This window comes from Capra hircus, chromosome 4 (assembly GCF_001704415.2).
Source record: "Capra hircus breed San Clemente chromosome 4, ASM170441v1, whole genome shotgun sequence".
Classification (NCBI taxonomy): Eukaryota; Metazoa; Chordata; class Mammalia; order Artiodactyla; family Bovidae; genus Capra; species Capra hircus.
Genome location: NC_030811.1, coordinates 1,329,110 through 1,347,347, shown reverse-complemented (window position 1 = coordinate 1,347,347; position 18,238 = coordinate 1,329,110). Strand labels below are relative to the sequence as shown.

The following is an 18,238-nucleotide window of genomic DNA, read 5'->3' as shown; positions in this document are numbered from 1 at the left end:
AGTGTTTGAGTTTGTTACAGTGTGGGGGGGGTTCATATTTTCTCCTGAACACCTGCCTCCTGCCCCTGCCCGCTCCATTCTTGATCAGGGTGGAGTCGTCCCAGGGAAGCCCTGGTCAGCCTAGCTCATTGTCTCCTCTTAATGTTGCTGTTTTTTTTTAAGCCTTGCATTAAAATAGTTTCAATATTCTTGCTCCCCTTCCCTAACTTCCTGTAATACCAACTTGTTTTATTGCTTTTTAAAAAGATATTTTCTCCTCACCCCACCCCCCTTTTTTAACAGAGCCTGACTTGAAAAAGCGGATCCGTGTGCACTTACTGAATGCGCACGGCCTGGACGAAGCCGGCATTGACGGCGGTGGCATTTTCAGAGAGTTTCTAAACGAGCTACTGAAGTCAGGGTTTAACCCCAACCAGGGGTTCTTTAAGACCACTAACGAAGGGCTTCTGTACCCCAACCCAGCTGCTCAGATGCTTGTGGGCGATGCCTTCGCCAGACATTACTACTTCCTGGGCAGGATGCTCGGAAAGGTAACGTACACTCAGCGTGAATGTGGGTCCCCAACCGCGGGTGCTGACATTGTGTGCTCCTGTGTGGCTGCTGTCTGACGATCTCTATTCAGAATTGCTTATGTAATTTTGACAAACCCCTGAATAGTGTTTTCTTTTATAGCTATAGTACATGCATACATAACATTAAAAATTATTGCCGTAGGAGAAGGGGGAGAGGACTGGGGGATGTTGACCCGGGCAGCTACAGTGGCAGCGGCGAAAAATTTAAAAAAAAAATTTACATGTGTAGAAACTAGAGAACACGGCTATGAAATTCTGCTTATAAGCCTCACAGTTATTACTTGCGTGCTTAGGCAGTGCAGATATTGTAAGTCTTTCCACAGTTGCTCTTGTTGATAACTAGCATTAAAAGTGATTCTTTGAAGGTTCTATGAAGTGTTCAAAGTGCTGTGAGACAGAGGGCCATAGTTACTCAGCGTGCGTTGAATGTGTATGCTGCGTGCCGTTTCTTTTGACATGTGGCCCCTTAAGGGTACTGCCAGAACGCTGCAGTGGCCAGAATGTAACACCTGATGGTGTGCGCCATCTCGCCAAACATAGCTTACTCTTTGTTGTAGATGAAAGGAAAATTTAATTATATAACCTGTTGGAGACTTCCTGTTTAGCGATGCAACTTTGAAAGCACACGTTCCCATTGAAGTCAGGAGCAGGACAGTCACCCATCACTAGACTAGACCGGCCCTGGCCTCCTTCTGTCCAGGCTGCTGCCCTAGGGTGCCGCAGGCCGGCAGCTTACACCCCGCAGAGGCTGGCTTCTCACAGCCCGGGGCCGGCCTCTGGCTCAGGGCACCATGTGTCCTGTTCGGTGCGGCCCCCGTCCTGGGCCGTGGCCGGGGTCCGGGGAGCTCCGCGGGGCTTCTCTGTAAGGGCGCTGACGCTGTTCATGCGAGCCGCACCCTCGTGCCCTAAGCACCAGGGGCTGCATCTCCCAGCACTGTCACGTCGTGGGGTTGGGGAAATCAGACCGTGGCGTGGCCCGCGGATGTGCAGGGCATAGCCCGCAGGTGCGCAGTTTCCGTCTGGTTCTTTTACTTCCCGTTTGAGATGGTGGAGAGGGATGCCTGATGTTTAATTGCCATCCACCACGTTTTTAGAGACTGGACTGTAACACAGGGACTGGAATCAGTTCATATTCTGAGGTCAAAGGAGTGGCCGGAGGCAGCTCAGAAACTCAGGGCAGCAGACTCCAGCCCCTGACCAGGTCTCCCCCGGTTCCATTGCTTAGGGAACGAGCAAGGCTCCCGAGCTGTGGCGGAGCCGGCTGCTCTCCCCGCGGTGGGAGCGGGTGGGCAGCGCTGGGCTCGGTGCTCTGGGCCCTCTCCCTCGGCGGTCTGTGCGCCGTGCAGTGGGGACACACGGGCCGGGGTCTCCGTGGCGGGAGCTGGCTCCCCGCGCCCTGGCTTGCAGCCTCTGTTCTCAGCAAGTGCTGGGGTGACAGGCGTGCTGGTCTCAGGGAGGCCCTGGGGAAGCGCGAGGAGGTGCCCAGGCTCCTGGAGACGCGTGTGAGGGCAGGAAAGTGGCGCTGGATTGCTGGGCACGTTTTGGTGTCCTGGGTGTCTGTTTTTTCCTTGTCCTGGTTTTATTGAGATAGAGTTCGCCAGCCATGCAGCTCACCCAGTTGAAAAGCACGGGTGAGGGGCTCCAGTGCCAGCACAGAGTTGCACGGTCACCGCTGTGAGCACAGGGCATTTTCATCACCCGTGTCAACCCTCCCCCTCCAGAAAGAAGCGAGGCAGGCGCCAGCCGGCTTTCGGGAAGCGTGCTGTGTGTCTCCTTTCCGTGCGCTGCTGCGCGTGGCCTCTGAAGTGGCCGCCTCTGCGATTGGCTCGTTTCCCTCAGCCCCTTTTCAAGGGCCGATCTGGTTGTGAGATGTCAGGACTGCGTTCCTGTTACTGCCAAGTGGTCCTCGGTGCTGTGACAACCGCGTTACGGAATCGTCCCTCAGTCATGGACCTCAGGGTTGTTCTGGATGATGTTTTTAGGGGGCGGCATGATAGAAATGAGTTCTTCGGGTGCCTCCGGGGGAGGGGGTGGGAGGGTTACAGGTGGATTGTGTCGGCCTCTCAGCAGGCCTGGCCCCCAAGGGATGAGAGAGGTTCTGGAGAAGGACAGTGGACAGGTGGGTTGGTGTTCCCAGGTGGGGTGGCCGACTTTGGTGAAGTGGCCGTGGATGCAGAACCAGACGGGGGGTGGTGTGGGATCCTGGGAGACCCTGCAGAGAGCTGACGAGCAAGTGCCACGCCCTCCGGGGACGGGCGGCACGCTGCCCTGGCCTGGGCCGGGCTCTGCCCCGTGGGGCCGTTCTGGTAGTGCGGTGGGGCGCACTGGGGCGTCCTGACTGAGCACAGCAGGGAAGGCCACGGAGGAGGGGTCTCTGTCTGGGGGAGAGCGTAGCCTGGAGGAGGCTGAGTGCTGCGTGCGAGGCAGCTGTGGGGTCAGGGGGGTGGGCGCAGGGCAGGCACAGTCCTCCTGGCGTCAGGACATACAGCCTGGGGGACAGACCGGACGGGATGCGTGTCCAGGTTGGGCGGCCCAGGAGCTTTGTCACCCTAAAGTAATTTAGAGACCAGTGTTGCGATGTGATTTTCTATAAAAGTTAGTCAGAACTATAGTAAATTTCAACTTATCATTGAATCCCTTTATGCAGCGCATTTGAGGTCTGTTCCATGCGGTCCATGCTGTCTCTAGCAGAACTCCGCTCTCCCCCTGGAGCTCCTTGGACGGAGTGGCCCGTTAGAGAAGCACCCTAATTAAACTCGGGGCCTGCAGAGCAGACGATGCTTTTGTGACTTACCAGAAGCCACAGTCCACACTCGGTGAAGCTCTGCCTTTCTGAGGGGCACCGGTCAGTGAGGGAGAGTTTGTTCACTGAGCTGTGCAGCCGTCACCACCAAGATTTCAGAAGAAAGTGGTAAAGAAGGAAACCTCACGTCATTCACAGTTACTCCCCTTCTGCTCCAACCCTGCAAGTCCTGGGCCACCCCTCAGCTCCTTTCTGTCTCTGCAGCTTGCCCGCTCTAGACCTCTCCTGTGAGCCGAGTCGCGGGCCCTGTGGCCATTCACGACTGGCTTCCTGGCCTTGGCGTAGTGCTTTCAGGGCCCCTCCACGTGGTGGCGTGTTATCCGTGCTTCATTCCTTTCTTTTCTGAACAGGATGTCGTCCTGCGAGTAACTGCCACAGTTTAGCAGTTTGTTATTTCATGGAGGCTCGGATTTGGCTCTTAGGAGTAATTCTGCTGTGGACGTTCATGTGCAAGGCTTTGTGTGGATAGTGTCTGCGTGTGCTGTTGCGTGTGCATGTCTGACCGTCCTGGCGGTCTTGCTGAGTTGGCCACACATGTGCGGGTTTGTTTCGCCCCTCTTCCATTCCTCTCTGTGTCCAGCCTTCTGCCAGGGAGGCCCTGGTGTGATACTGCGTTTGTGTGTGCAGAGGGCGCTGCTCGTGCGCACGCGTGTGTGTGTGTGTGTGTGTGTGTGTGTGTCTGCATAATGACACTGCTCGTGTGCGTGTGTGTGTCTGCATAGTGGCACTGCTCATGTGCGTGTGTGTGTGTCTGCATAATGACACTGCTCGTGTGCGTGTGTGTGTCTGCATAATGACACTGCTCGTGTGCGTGTGTGTGTGTCTGCATAGTGGCACTGCTCATGTGTGCGTGTGCGTGTGTGTGTGTGTGTCTGCATAATCGCGCTGCTCGCGTGGGAGCCTCCCTAAGGACACATCTGCTGTGAAGCTGCAGATCCAGAGGAGAGCAGACCCTCTTACTCCTCCGTTCCAGAACGTATCAGCTCTGTAAACCAGATTCCAGGTCCTAAAAGTGAAGTGTGTATAAATGCTGTCTTAATAAAGATCTTGAAACAATGAAGTTTAGACAAAAGCAGCAATAAAACTACCGTTGTTTGAGAATGGTGCTTAATTTAGGTCCCCATTTTAAAGAGTTTACTTGTATACTTTTCTGCAAGGGAATTCCTAAGGGAGCACTAGTTTCTAAAACATTTCTGACTATAAATGGTTAAACTGTGTACCAGCATGTTAAAAATTGTCCATATCTAAGTGAGTGTAGTAGTATAGCACTAATAGTGTGGTATCCGAACATTAAATCTTTAAGGGAAGAAAATTGTCTATTGATTGATTATGATATTTATTGGGTCATAATGTATTTAAATTTTCTTTAATGCATATGTTAGTGATTGTTTACTGTGATGAAGTGCAGTGAGGTCCTCAGGAGCGCTCCTGCATAGGAAGAATTACCTCATGTCACTGGTCACTTCTCGCTAAAAGTTCCATTAGCAGATGATTCCTGCTCTGGTGTGGGTTGTGATTGCATTTTATCGCCTGTAAATCAGACTCTGGACAGGGAATAAATAAACAGTTCAAGGATGTGGTAATGTCATCTTGAACTTTTTTTTTTAAACAGATAGAAGCACCTATGTCCATTTAAGCCAATTAAGTTCAGAATATTTATTGAAGGAAATCTTTTATCATATTTGAATTGTACTTGGAAATTTTTTTTTTTCCCCTTGCTTTGGAATATTGATTTAATTGGAACAGAATGTCTGTAAATCAGGTTGTTTGATAATATCTTGGTCATATATTTCAAATTTTTAATTAACAGGTGTAAAACTTCAGCATACTTTATAATTTTGTATTTGAGTGGAATTCAGTCTACACCTAATGAATCATACACTGTAGTATTGGCAGTTAACAGTTTATCCTGAGACTTTTGAGAGTTGGGAAAATTATTTTTGTATTTATTAGAATCCTTTTATAGAATGCTCACTGAATTTGCTGAGGCTTTGAAACTGTCAACTGAGGTGAATACTAGTAATTTAAGTTACTTTGGTCCTTAAATGACAAAGCTTCTGTTGTATAACATCTTGTTTCGAACTTGCCAACTCATTAAGGGTCAGCATAGTTGAGCTGCTTCATCTGATTGAGCTCTGAAGTTATTGTATCTTTCCTTTAGGCTTTTTTAAACATATCATTCAGCCAGTAGTTGATCGTTCTGTGCTAAGCACAAGTCTTCCAATCAAGACTTGCATGTTGAGACTCTCTAATGTTAAGACTCTTTTTATTTAGAGGTCAGCGGATTTCAGAAGCAGGCTTTCTCTGAATCTCCCAATTAATTAACCGCAGGGATGATTCACCATGCGTTTCCTCTTGTTGACCTTCAACTTTTTTGAGAAACAGAAAAATCAAAGATCATGATTAACAAATATGTAAAACTTATAATTTATTATAAGTGATTACTTATTTGACCCTTATCCCTTCGGAGAATTGTACTGCTTTTATAGCATTCTAATCACAATTTATATTCTTTTCCATTAAAAGCAACACGTTCCCAAATCTGGAGATTCTTCTTCTTCTAGTTAAGGTCATAGTTTTCTATATAAGTTTGTTTCTTCAAAATTAAACATGAAGTTAAAATGGTCTTATTGAACAGTGAAAAATGGCAAGTGTATGCCAGAATTCAGTTGATTTCAGTACTTTAAAGTATTATTGAAGTTTTAGCTATTCTGAGATAGTCACCAGAATTCTTTCTGCCCCCGCATAAGCAGATCTTGCTTTCTATTGAGATATCCCTTGTCACATTTTAAAAAATTTTTCTTTATTAAAAAAAAAAATTTTTTTTGGCTGTGCTGGTCTGCAGGGGCTTTCTCCAGTTGCGACACGCGGGGGCTGCTCTCGGTTGAGGGGCAGGCCCCTCGCTGCAGCGGCCTCTCTGGCTGTGGACGCGGGCTCCAGGGCTCCGGCAGTGTCCTGACTGCAGGGCACAGACTCCCTTCTCACATGCTGAAGCCCTCCACACACTAGTTTAGCGCGGGTCAGTGTTACATAGGGCTGTTTTTCTTCTTCTAAGCCATGTTAGATTCTCACCGGGAAAATCAGGAACACAGACTTTGCTGGTGCTGCCTAAAGTGCACTGCGTGTCTTTCCTTGGTCTTTATTTGTGCAATAAGCACAGAAATTATCTAAAAAGTGAATAAAATCCGCCCATTTAAATCCTTCTATACATTCAAATAGGCACTTTGGGGACTTCCCTGTGGTCCAGTGTGTTAAGACTCCCTGTTCCCAATGCAGGGGGCCTGGGTTCGATCCCTGGTTAGGGATCTAGACCCCACATGCCACAGTGAAGACCCAGCCAAATAAATACATTTTAAAGATAAATGAATAGTCACTGTGAAAAGCGAGCCAGGTGAAGATGTATACTGCTGCTCTTGTTCCTCACATCGGGGTAGCTTCTCTGGGAGGCGGCCGGGGGCTGTTGAGCTCCTCCGTGAGGCAGACCAGGCAGGGGCTCCTGGTGCCACCCCCGGGGGTCAGAGACAAGGTGAGCAGGCCTCCTGGCCTCTGCTGGTGTGGATGGGCACGGGCAGCAGAAACTCAGGCAGGGTACCGTCAGAGGTGCCCAAAGGCTAGGTGGCTCACCCAAAGGTGCGTGTGGCTACGGAAAAGGCCTCTAAGAGTTCTGTGCTGGGGGTGCAGGAGTGAGGGGGGACAGCCCAGGGCTCAAGGCTTCTGCTGTGGAGGGTGACATGTTCAAAACTCAGCTGGAGAGTGATGGCCGCACAGCTCTGTGAATATACCAGTACTGACTTTTCGGCGGGGGAAGGGGACGTGACTTTTCCATCACCTGGTGGGTGGGGGAGCCTGAGCCTGGAGGAGTGGCTGGGAGTGGGCACTTGCTGGGCAGTAGCTGTGTGCCTGGGAGGATTTCCCGATGCCCAGTGAGGAGAGCGGCTTGAAGGCGTGACCTCTCGCCTCCCACCCACCCAGCATCCTCAGAGGTTTTCAGAAGTGAATGGGCTGTTTTCAGAAACAAAGCTGTCAAACCCTTGGTGCAGGTTACCTGGTGCAGTGATGGAGTAGGTCTCTCCTTGGCTTCCGGGGCTGGTGGGACGCCTCGTCCCCCTAGGTGGTGGGGGGCAGGTCAAACCCGACACACAGCGCCCTCGTCGCTGAGGGTCAGGCAGCTGTGTGGACAGAGCTAAAGGAGAGAGCAGTTAGGATTTGAAGCGAATCTCCATGTGTGTAATTTTGACAACCTGAAATGTCTCAAAAGAGAATAAATGGTTTTTTGCAAACCAGTTTGTGAATGCAGAATTCCTTCCTGCCAATAGAGGTCCCCGCACACAGCGGGCACTCCCTCGCTGCGCTCCGTGACTGGGCACCGTCGGTGGGCTAACAGCCAGGAGCACCCCCGCCCTGCAGGAGCCTCAGCCTGAGAGTCCACAGTAGCCCAGTCAGAGAGCACAGCTTTCAGCTCGCCGTCATTTCTTCTGAGACAAAACTGCTAAATTAAATAGCATATTAGTATCAGCTTACATCCTTATTTTACATATCTTTAATTTTGTAGACCCCAGGGTTAGCATGATCTGAAATAATTAAAATTATTATCTCCTTGTTCAATTAGAGTGGCCTTAAAACAGGACATCTCTGATATAGTTTTTAGATTAAGTTATAAATGTTCACTTTAGAACTACCTGAAGATTGATAGAGATGCATTTGAAAAGCATTATTTTTTTATTGATTCTTAATGTAGTAAATTACTGAAGTTATTTGGCAGCAAACAGAACCAGCCTGAGATGCGGCTCACACCGCCCGTCCGGGCAGGGGCACGGTTTGCATTAATTGCATGGCGACTGCACTCACTTATATTAAAAGGCTTCTACCGTAATTAATCCTTTTTATTTCAGATCATTTTGGCACAATTTCTAGCTATAAACACTCATAAAAGACAGACAGTTGAAAAATACGTTACAGGTTTTCTCCATATACCTATTGCTGTGTTTTCGTGACAAGTGGTTATTGATACGCTTCTAGGAACAAGCGTGCAGCGGACTGAGGATTGAGGCCAATATGAAAAATGCTAAGTGGATTATTTTGCATAAAAAATTGGCAGTTTTTGAGGTTGTGTAATTAACCTGTGTTTAGGAAATACCTTGATTTATGCTTACATTTGTATCTCAGTTGCATACATTATGGAAATTTAATTTATAATCCATTTAGCTGATGCAGCCACAGTTTTTAGTGCTATCATTTATTAGTGCTTGTATATTAAATGCTCTAAAGGCTTAAACCTGCCTCGTGTAAAAAATTATACCTGTGCATTTACATTTTATGAGTCACAGTGGAGTTTCTGTTTAAAATTCAGGTAGCTCTGATGGATTGAGTGGGCTTCCCAAGTTTACTGTTACTAATGCAGGAATGGCAAACAATGACCTTCCATACTCAACACCCGATGATTTACTCTCTTGAGTTTACTCACAGCCTACCGTACAAATGAGGCTTTTCTCGACACCTGGGATCAGTCTTGTCGTCTCTGCAGAATGCTCCTTAGCTTTGACGGCATCATTCATTAGAAGTAATGGGGTTCCTAAGTGGGCCAGGTTAATAGTATTGGCCATCCTTAACTTGAGGCAAAGCCTGGCGTCTCAAAACAGCCCTTCTTCACATCGTCAGGAGAGGACCTAAGTGCCGGTTGCCATTTTATTACGCATTCTTTCATTAAGAAAGCCTTTTTTGCCTTTTTTTTCAGAACTAATTGAGTAATCATCAGTCTTCAAATCAGAGAAGTGCGGGGACATAGCTGGAGGGGGAGAGGGTGAGCCTAAACTCCAAGTGTGGTGACCACCCTCGGGGAGGTGGTGTCCAGGAGCCCACGCAGTGCTCTCTGGGCGTTCCCCCCTGGGAGGGCGTTCGCCCCTGGGGGACATTTCGTGGCTGCAATCCATGGCTGTTTCGTAGCCTGCTCCAGTCACATCAGTGGGTGAGAGCTAAGATGTGGGTCTCAGAGGGTGTCTGAGCCTAATGGGAGCATGTAAGGTTGGTGCATTGAAGGTCATGACTGTAGACTGCCCTGCGTGTGAGACGGCTGTCCGGGACTGCAGCAGTGCTGGCCGTGTGCACACGGAAGGGCCCCTCCGAGCTGGGCCGTGGCACAAGCCTGCCATCTCATGTGGGGAGGTGGGGCAGGGCAGAAGTGACATCACACACGCCTGTCTCAGGAACCCTGTGCTGAGCATTTGGTGGGTGTGGGTGTGGCCAGGCGGCAACCTCTCTGTGGGAAGAGCGGCTGTGGTCGCTGAGCTAAGAACGCTGCTTTCTCCCCATTTGATGGTTGAAAAAAAAATCTAAAGAATAATTGTCTTCCTTGATGTCGAAAATTACACGAAACCCAACTTTGGCACGTAGTGCCCATGCCCGCGCTCACTGTGCTCCACCCAGAGGAGAGGGCTGGCCACCGGCGCGCTCTGGCCTGCCTGCTGCTGTGGGTAGAACTGTGACCCCCAGAAAGACTCACTCAGATTCTAATATCCTGTGCCCGTGAGAGAAAGTGGGAGTGATAGTCGCTCAGTCACTCTCTGTGACCCCATGGACTGTAGCCCGCCTGGCTTCTGTGTCCATGGAATTGTCCCAGTAAGAATACTGGAGTGGGCAGCTGTTGCCTTCACCCAGGGATCTTCCCAGCCCAGGGATTGTACCCAGGTCTCCTGCATTGCAAGCAGAGTCTTCACTGCTGAGCCACCAGGGAAGCCCTGTCCCTGTGAGTGTGACCTTATTTGGAAAGACGTCTTTGCATATGTGAGCAAGCTCAGCAGAGGTCATCCTGGGTGGAGTGGGTCCCAGGATCCAGTGAGTGGCGTCTGCATCAGAGGCAGGAGGGCAGGGTGGAGGCACAGAGCAGATTGAGGGGGAGCAGTCCCGCAGAGGCTGGGGGGCTGGCAGCCCCGCAGCTGGCAGGACCTTCCCAGAGAGCGTGGCCTGCTGACACCTGGGTTCAGACTTTTCCAGACTGTGTTGGGTGAAGCCACTGGTCGGCACACTTACTGCAGCAGCCCCGGGAGGCTGACCCACCTGCAGAGGCTTCACAGGAAAACTTGGCAGGCCCCCGCCACACTCGAGCCCTCAGGCCCCCTGCCGTCTGTTGTAGGGTTCTCTGCATGGGGCGTATGTGTGAACGCCTGCGCTGTGGGCTGGAACGTGGTGGCGCTTGCATCCTCATCTGTGTGGGGAGAGGAGTTGGCGGCCTTGGGTCCGCGTGGGGAGAGGAGTCAGCTGCCTCAGGCCTGTGGGGGCCGGGCTGGGCTCGGACGTCTCGGGCCCATGAAGACCAGGCTGAGCAGCCGGCCTCGCCTGCAGGCAGGGTGAGAGGCAGCCCTGTGAAGTGCTGACCAGTGGCCCCTGCTCTTGCTCACAGGCCCTCTATGAGAACATGCTGGTGGAGCTGCCCTTCGCTGGCTTCTTCCTGTCCAAGCTGCTGGGGACCAGCGCCGACGTGGACATCCACCACCTGGCGTCCCTAGACCCCGAGGTGTACCGGAACCTGCTCTTCCTCAAGAGCTATGAGGGCGACGTGGAGGAGCTGGGGCTGAACTTCACGGTGGTGAACAACGACCTCGGAGAGGCCCAGGCAAGTGGGGCTGGGGCTCCCGCGCCTGCGCGCACCCTGCAGTGCGCGCTGGCCGACACGCCGCCTCAGAGAGGCCCAGGCAGGTGGGGCTGTCACACCTGGGTGTCCCCGTCTGTACACGCGGGCTTCGTGCTGTGGGAGCTTGTGCACATTTCAGCTAGAGACTCTCAGGGCAGAGCCAGAGCCCAGGGGGCCAGCCGAGTGCCGCCTCAGCTCCCCTCCTGCATGCGGCTGGGAGGCACTGCCAGGGTCCAGCCCCAGTGGGTCCAGGGAATTCGAAGGTGGGGACGGCGTCGGCATCCTTAGAAATAACTTATTTAATTACAGACAGAGAGGGATTAGAAAATTAGCAGAGAAAAAGAGGCTGAATAACTTGGTTCACATGGAATACCAATCACCACCTACGTACGCCACAGGCGTCTTCCCGTTCTCCCGAAGGAGAGGAGGCACTGAGGCCCCCCCGGTCCGATCTTAGAAGCCCAGGCAAAATTAATAGGCTTGGTGGGTACCCATGCACCAGATGGGAATTCGGCTAGAAAATAGTAGGAGAGAAGAGGCTGAATAACTTGGTTTATGTGGGATACCAATACAATTCCAAGACAAGGAATTTGCACCATCCACGTTGGGCCACCGGTGCCACTTGAATATCGGAAGGTGCCCCTCCTTGGGCTCCTTCTCCTATGGAACTTAAAAACCGGGGCAAGTAAGTAGACTTGGAGGGCACCCACGCTCCAGATGGGAATTCAGCCAGAGAAACGGGGAGCAGAAAAGAACGACATGAGGGAATCAGTCTTTCCAGAAACTGATCCATTTTCTTTATTTTGGGGTTTGCTTATATACGTTTCATTACACATTGGGATGAATACACAGTCACGCGGGGGTCAGCAGTCCTGACCTTTATCAAAATCAGGTGCTTCACATAAAAAGGTCTTAGGGATTTTGCATCACCTTCTGGCTATGAGACCTGCTGACATTTTATGATCCTTTCTTTCTGATAACCAAAAAACTTATTTTTTCCAAGGGTGTTTTTTCTTAAACCAGGCACCACCCTCCAAATAAAGTTGCATTCCTATAGGGTGAGGGTGTAGTGAGTTACAATCAAGAAAGGAATTTATTTAACCCAAGGTTAACATGATTAATCTTAAAGGTTAATACTTATTTCTCCTACATGCTTAAAGGTTAATACTTACTTCTCCTATATGCTTAAAGGTTAATACTTATTTCTCCTATATGCTAGTTATATTCATTATAAGGGCAGGGAACATGGAGATTTAGCAGCAAACATCAACCCAACAAATGAAAATCCTTTCACCAATGTTCCCCTTAAGATCTGTTTAGTCTTAAGATAGTGATAAAGTTACATTTTTACATAGCAAGGACACAGTGATTTATAACAAAGTACAGTGATCTATTACAAAAGAGAAAATTCATTAACTCAAAAAGTCTAGTATTGCTAACCTTAAAAACTACTGTATTTCCTTTTCTCTATTCCAAATACATTGATTAATATATTCCCAGGTGCCTAAGGATATGGAGGCCTGGCGGCAATCATCGACTCAACAATGAGAAAAGCCCTATGCTAATTAAGACTCTCAAAATACTCCAAAACTCTCTGTGCTGTTTATGGTTGAGAGGTAGTCAACACTCATGTGCGTAGTGGCAGGAGTATGGATAATCCTGTCACACAAGCTAGTCTGTCAGCAGAGAGGTTTGACCTAAGACACCCTTGTCACACCCAGGGCAGGGAATTAGCAGCAATTATTGGCACAACAAATAAAAAACCCTTCACCAATATAATTCCTAACCAACCCACTATACTAATAATTTCCAACTCCCCAAAAGAATTTGCCTTTAGTAAGTCTAAAACATCTCGTGCCTCTCAGATTGGGAGGCTGTCATGCAAAGATGGGCTCGATAAAGGACAGAAATGGTATGGACCTAACAGAAGCAGAAGATATTAAGAAGAGGTGGCAAGAATACACGGAAGAACTGTACAAAAAAGATCTTCACGACCCAGATAATCACGATGGTGTGATCACTCATCTAGAGCCAGACATCTTGGAATGTGAAGTCAAGTGGGCCTTAGAAAGCATCACTATGAACAAAGCTAGTGGAGGTGATGGAATTCCAGTTGAGCTGTTTCGAATCCTGAAAGATGATGCTGTGAAAGTGCTACACTCAATATGCCAGCAAATTTGGAAAACTCAGCAGTGGCCACAGGACTGGAAAAGGTCAGTTTTCATTCCAATTCCAAAGAAAGGCAATGCCAAAGAATGCTCAAACTACCGCACAATTGCACTCATCTCACATGCTAGTAAAGTAATACTCAAAATTCTCCAAGCCAGACTTCAGCAATACGTGAACCGTGAACTCCCTGATGTTCAAGCTGGTTTTAGAAAAGGTAGAGGAACCAGAGATCAAATTGCCAACATCTGCTGGATCATGGAAAAAGCGAGAGAGTTCCAGAAAAACATCTATTTCTGCTTTATTGACTATGCCAAAGCCTTTGACTGTGTGGATCACAATAAACTGTGGAAAATTCTTCAAGAGATGGGAATACCAGACCACCTAACCTGACTCTTGAGAAATCTGTATGCAGGTCAGGAAGCAACCGTTAGAACTGGACATGGAACAACAGACTGGTTCCAAATGGGAAAAGGAGTGCGTCAAGGCTGTATATTGTCACCCTGCTTATTTGACTTCTATGCAGAGTACATCATGAGAAACACTGGACTGGAAGAAACACAAGCTGGAATCAAGATTGCCGGGAGAAATATCAATCACCTCAGATATGCAAATGACACTACCGTTATGGCAGAAAGTGAAGAGGAGCTAAAAAGCCTCTTGGCGAAAGTGAAAGAGGAGAGTGAAAAAGTTGGCTTAAAGCTCAATATTCAGAAAACTAAGATCATGGCATCCGGTCCCATCACTTCATGGGAAATAGATGGGGAAACAGTAGAAACAGTGTCAGACTTTATTTTCGGGGGCTCCAAAATCACTGCAGATGGTGACTGCAGCCATGAAATTAAAAGACGCTTACTCCTTGGAAGAAAAGTTATGACCAACCTAGATAGCACATTAAAAAGCAGAGACATTACTTGGCCGACTAAGGTCCGTCTAGTCAAGGCTATGGTTTTTCCTGTGGTCATGTATGGATGTGAGAGTTGGACTGTGAAGAAGGCTGCGTGCCAAAGAATTGATGCTTTTGAAGTGTGGTGTTGGAGAAGACTCTTGAGAGTCCCTTGGACTGCAAGGAGATCCAACCAGTCCGTTCTGAAGGAGATCAACCCTGGGATTTCTTTAGAAGGACTGATGCTAAAGCTGAAGCTCCAGTACTTTGGCCACCTCATGCGAAGAGTTGGCTCATTGGAAAAGACTCTGATGCTGGGAGGGATTGAGGGCAGGAGGAGAAGGGGACGACCAAGGATGAGATGGCTGGGTGGCATCACGGACTCGATGGACGTGAGTCTGAGTGAACTCCGGGAGATGGTGATGGACAGAGAGGCCTGGCGTGCTGCGATTCATGGGGTTGCAAAGAGTCGGACACGACTGAGGGACTGATCTGATCTGAAACAATCACATGTGGCCGGACGAACCTATACAGGCGGGCTAGATAACCTTCAGAGGAGTCCATAAGCTAAAACACACTTGTCACGCCCAAAAATTTTTATTGCCTTGGAGCTGCACGTTTACTCCTTCTCCGAGAAAAACGGTTATGGGGGAGAGCCCCCCGTAAAGTCAGAGGTGTAGGTGAGAGCATAAAACAGACTCTGGTTTTGGGGTAGATGCTCGGGAACAGGGCGTTTCCTGAGGCTTGATCACAGCTTTGCGTATGCCAAGCCTCCTTCTTCATGACCTTTGCCATGGGCAGCGTTCCTCACGGTGGCGCCCGGCAAGGCACCCTGCCTCTCTGCCTCGTTTCTGGAGCCTCGGGCTCAGGGGTGCTTCTTGGCTCCTCGCCCTGTAAAGTGGCCCTCAGCTGCTGAACCTGTCCATCTGGGTGCTTTTGCTATTTTTACCCGTAGAAAAAAACATACTAGAAATTGAAGGTAAGTTTTGTAATAGCTGCTTTACTGAGGTATGATCCATGTACCATAGATTCCACCCTGTACCGTGTGCAGTGAGGGTTAGGGCAGCCAGCCCCACATCCAAATCGTAGGAGACTTCGGCTGCACGGCGGAGGCAGTGTGTCCGTTGGCCGGCCGTGCCTGCCCCAGCCCAGCCGCGCCTGCTGCTCCCGTCCCGGCCCTGCCATCTGCACCGTCTACACACCTGGGGCCGCGGGGCGTGTGGCCTGTGGCACTTCACTTCCTGGGCGCCACAAGGGCTGGTGCTTGCTCCCCTTTTCCAGTCTAGTGGCGTCCAGAAACGGCGTATGGATAGACCACCTTTTCTTTACCAGTTGATCGGCATCTGAGTTGTTTCCGCTTTTCTGGTTCTTGTGAACAATACTGCCACGTACGTTCACGTGCTATGCACACACGGAATTATTCTAGTCCATGAGAGCAGGGGCAGTCGTGGAGGCCCAGGGGCCTGGGTTGGCCATGTGGAGCTGCTCGCAGAAGGTGCGGGCAGGACAGGGGGGCTTGGGATGCCGCTCCGTCGTGTTCCCGTGACGCCCAGAACTTCTCAGAGTGCATACGGGCAAACGAGACTGTTTGGTGCTGTCTCGTTGGGCTTCTGGAGTAGCCGGTCTGCACGGCAGTCCTCATCGAGTCCCTTTATTCCTGGTTGCTTTTAAGTGGCCCTCGCTTCCCTGTGCACTGTGCAGTTGATTCTGCAGAGAATGGGGGACAGCGAGTGACTCTGGAGGAGAAGTGTCACTCACTTCAGATTCAAGACTACGGAGCAGTTAATTCTGCAGAGAATAGGGGACAGCGAGTGACTCTGGAGGAGAAGTGTCACTCACTTCAGATTCAAGACTACGGAGCAGTTGATTCTGGAGAGAATAGGGGACAGCGAGTGACTCTGGAGGAGAAGTGTCACTCACTTCAGATTCAAGACTACGGAGCAGTTGATTCTGGAGAGAATAGGGGACAGCGAGTGACTCTGGAGGAGAAGTGTCACTCACTTCAGATTTAAGACTACAGAGCAAATTCGGCTAACCATAGCATAAAACATAATTTTTTCTCCCTGATTAAAATAATTTCATTTAGCATTTTCTCAGTATCAGTTTCTCTTTTCCTATTTGTTATACTCCGTCACCAGTATTCTCATTTTCAGAAATGTTTTCTCCATTTTTCTATTTAATATTAACACTTTATCTGGCAAGAGTTGAAGCAAACTGTGTACATAAAACAGAACTATATTATAGTTCCAGTTAACATTCTAATGAGAATGGATTGTGATGAATTTAACTATACAAAATGTTTAAGAGTAGCTGTGACTTGGTGTCTATTTGGAATTCTAAAATTACCTTAGTGTGTTTATACTTGTAATATGTTTTCAGTCAGATTAAAAGAATTCTAACTCTTCGAAAGTACCCAGCTGTGTGTTTCTCATTCACATTTGGTTCCAGACAAGCGCATCTCTTTTGCAGGGAAACTGCATCTTTCCTGTTGCCCTAACACAGATTGATGAGACTGATAGTCTTTTTTGCAACTCGTGGTTGGATTTAAACTGTGAAAATAGTGTTAGCTTTAGACTTCCTAATTGCTTCTCTTTTTGTTATTACTTGATTTCTAGTCCAGGCTTTCAGAAGTTATCAGCTTTGCCAGCTTAAAAGTAACTGCCTATTAAATAGGTCCTAGTGTTCAGTCCAGGCGGCACTGAATGTAAGCTCACCCCCACAGTGCCTGACCCCAGGGTGCAGCACTGACCGTTGATTTTGGCAAAAACGCACACTGAACCCGTTTGGATGTTTGGCTCTCTCCTTCCCTGCTTACCTCGACGCTGCTCTTTCTTCCTCTTCCTTCGTCACTCAGAAGATACTAGTGAGTGGGTATTGGCCTTGAGCTCGGCAGAGGAGGTGTGTTTTAACTGTAAGAGCACACTCATTCTCAGAAGAGGCAGATACGGTCTGTGTTGTGAGATCTGTGCTGTTTAGCACAATAGAAGCTCAGCAGGAGTGCTCCTGGAGGGCTGCCTGAAGGAGGCCCGTTATGGGTGATAAGGGGTCACCAGGTCAGTGAACAGATTTGGACGAGGCTGAAGTTTAGCATCCATGGAGGAGAGCAGATGATGCTGTAGAGAACCTTTCGAGGCCTCAGGCTTCAGGAACGCTGGACCTACACCTGTTAGGGTAAGAGCCTAACAGGTGTGTTTCAGAGCTGCTAGGATAGGGCTTCCCTGTGGCTCAGATGGTAAAGGATCCATCTGCAGTTCAGGGGACCTGGGTTCAATCCCTAGGCTGGGAAGATCCCCTGGAGAATGAAATGGCAAGCCACTCAAGTATACTTGCCTGGAGAATGCCACAGGCAGAAGAGGCTGTGGGGCCCCAAAGAATCGGACATGACTGAGCGGCTGACACTCTCACTTTCAGAAAAGGGAAAGATGAGAAAGCATCTGGGTGTGCTGTCAGCAGAAGCGGAGGTTCTGGTTCTGTGAGCCCGAGTGTCTCTGGGCCAGGCAGTTCCAGAATTCAGAGAAACTATGATTTGGTTAAGCAATGAAAGGCCTGATGAGAGGACTTCAACTGTAATGTTCATCTTGCAAATTAGATTCTGTAGATCAGCATCCGGGACTAAGATTTGATTTGAGTTGGAGAAGAGGTGCACTGGGTGGGATGTTCTGGTACTAAATTGCCCTCCAGCAGCTGCTGGCCCCCACCTCTCTGCTGTCTGTCTCTAGGACTGGCGGCCTCAGCCCCTCCTGTGAGTGGAGGCAGGCGCGCTTGTCCCTCAGTGACTGGCTCACCTCACTGAGCACAGCGCCCTCCAAGGCCACCGTGATGCACAGCAGGTGTCGGAGCTCCTCAAGCTGATGAGTCTGCCGTTGCTGGGCGCGTTCCGTTTGTTCATCCAGCTGTTGATGGACACGACCTACCATTGCTGTATAAATATCTGTGGGGGCCCTGTTTTCAGGTATTTGGAGTGTGTGCCTAGAAGTGGAATCATTGGGTCATACAAAGGTTCTGACTTTTCCATGTGCTCTTTCTTCTACACTTGTTATTTTCTGCTTTTTCCCTCTGTTTCTTAAACTGTAGCCCTAGGAGCAGGTGTGAAGTGCTGGGGTGTCACAAACAGTACACAGAGCCCCTCAGGAGAACGGGAGAAGTTTTGTGTCTTTTTCTTTCTTCCTCCCTAGACTTGGAAG

The 18,238-nt window shown here is 49.4% G+C and overlaps 1 protein-coding gene across 3 annotated transcripts in view; it reads left to right on the top strand.

Moving 5' to 3' along the window:
• The window catches only part of UBE3C (ubiquitin protein ligase E3C), a 113,433-nt gene that overhangs the window by 78,743 nt on the left and 16,452 nt on the right, over positions 1-18,238 (top strand). For all 3 annotated transcript variants that reach the window (XM_018046641.1, XM_018046640.1, XM_018046639.1), the window contains exons 18-19: positions 283-530; positions 10,772-10,984. In XM_018046641.1, coding sequence (XP_017902130.1) covers positions 283-530; positions 10,772-10,984 — 461 coding nt within the window. The remainder of the gene's footprint in view (positions 1-282; positions 531-10,771; positions 10,985-18,238) is intronic.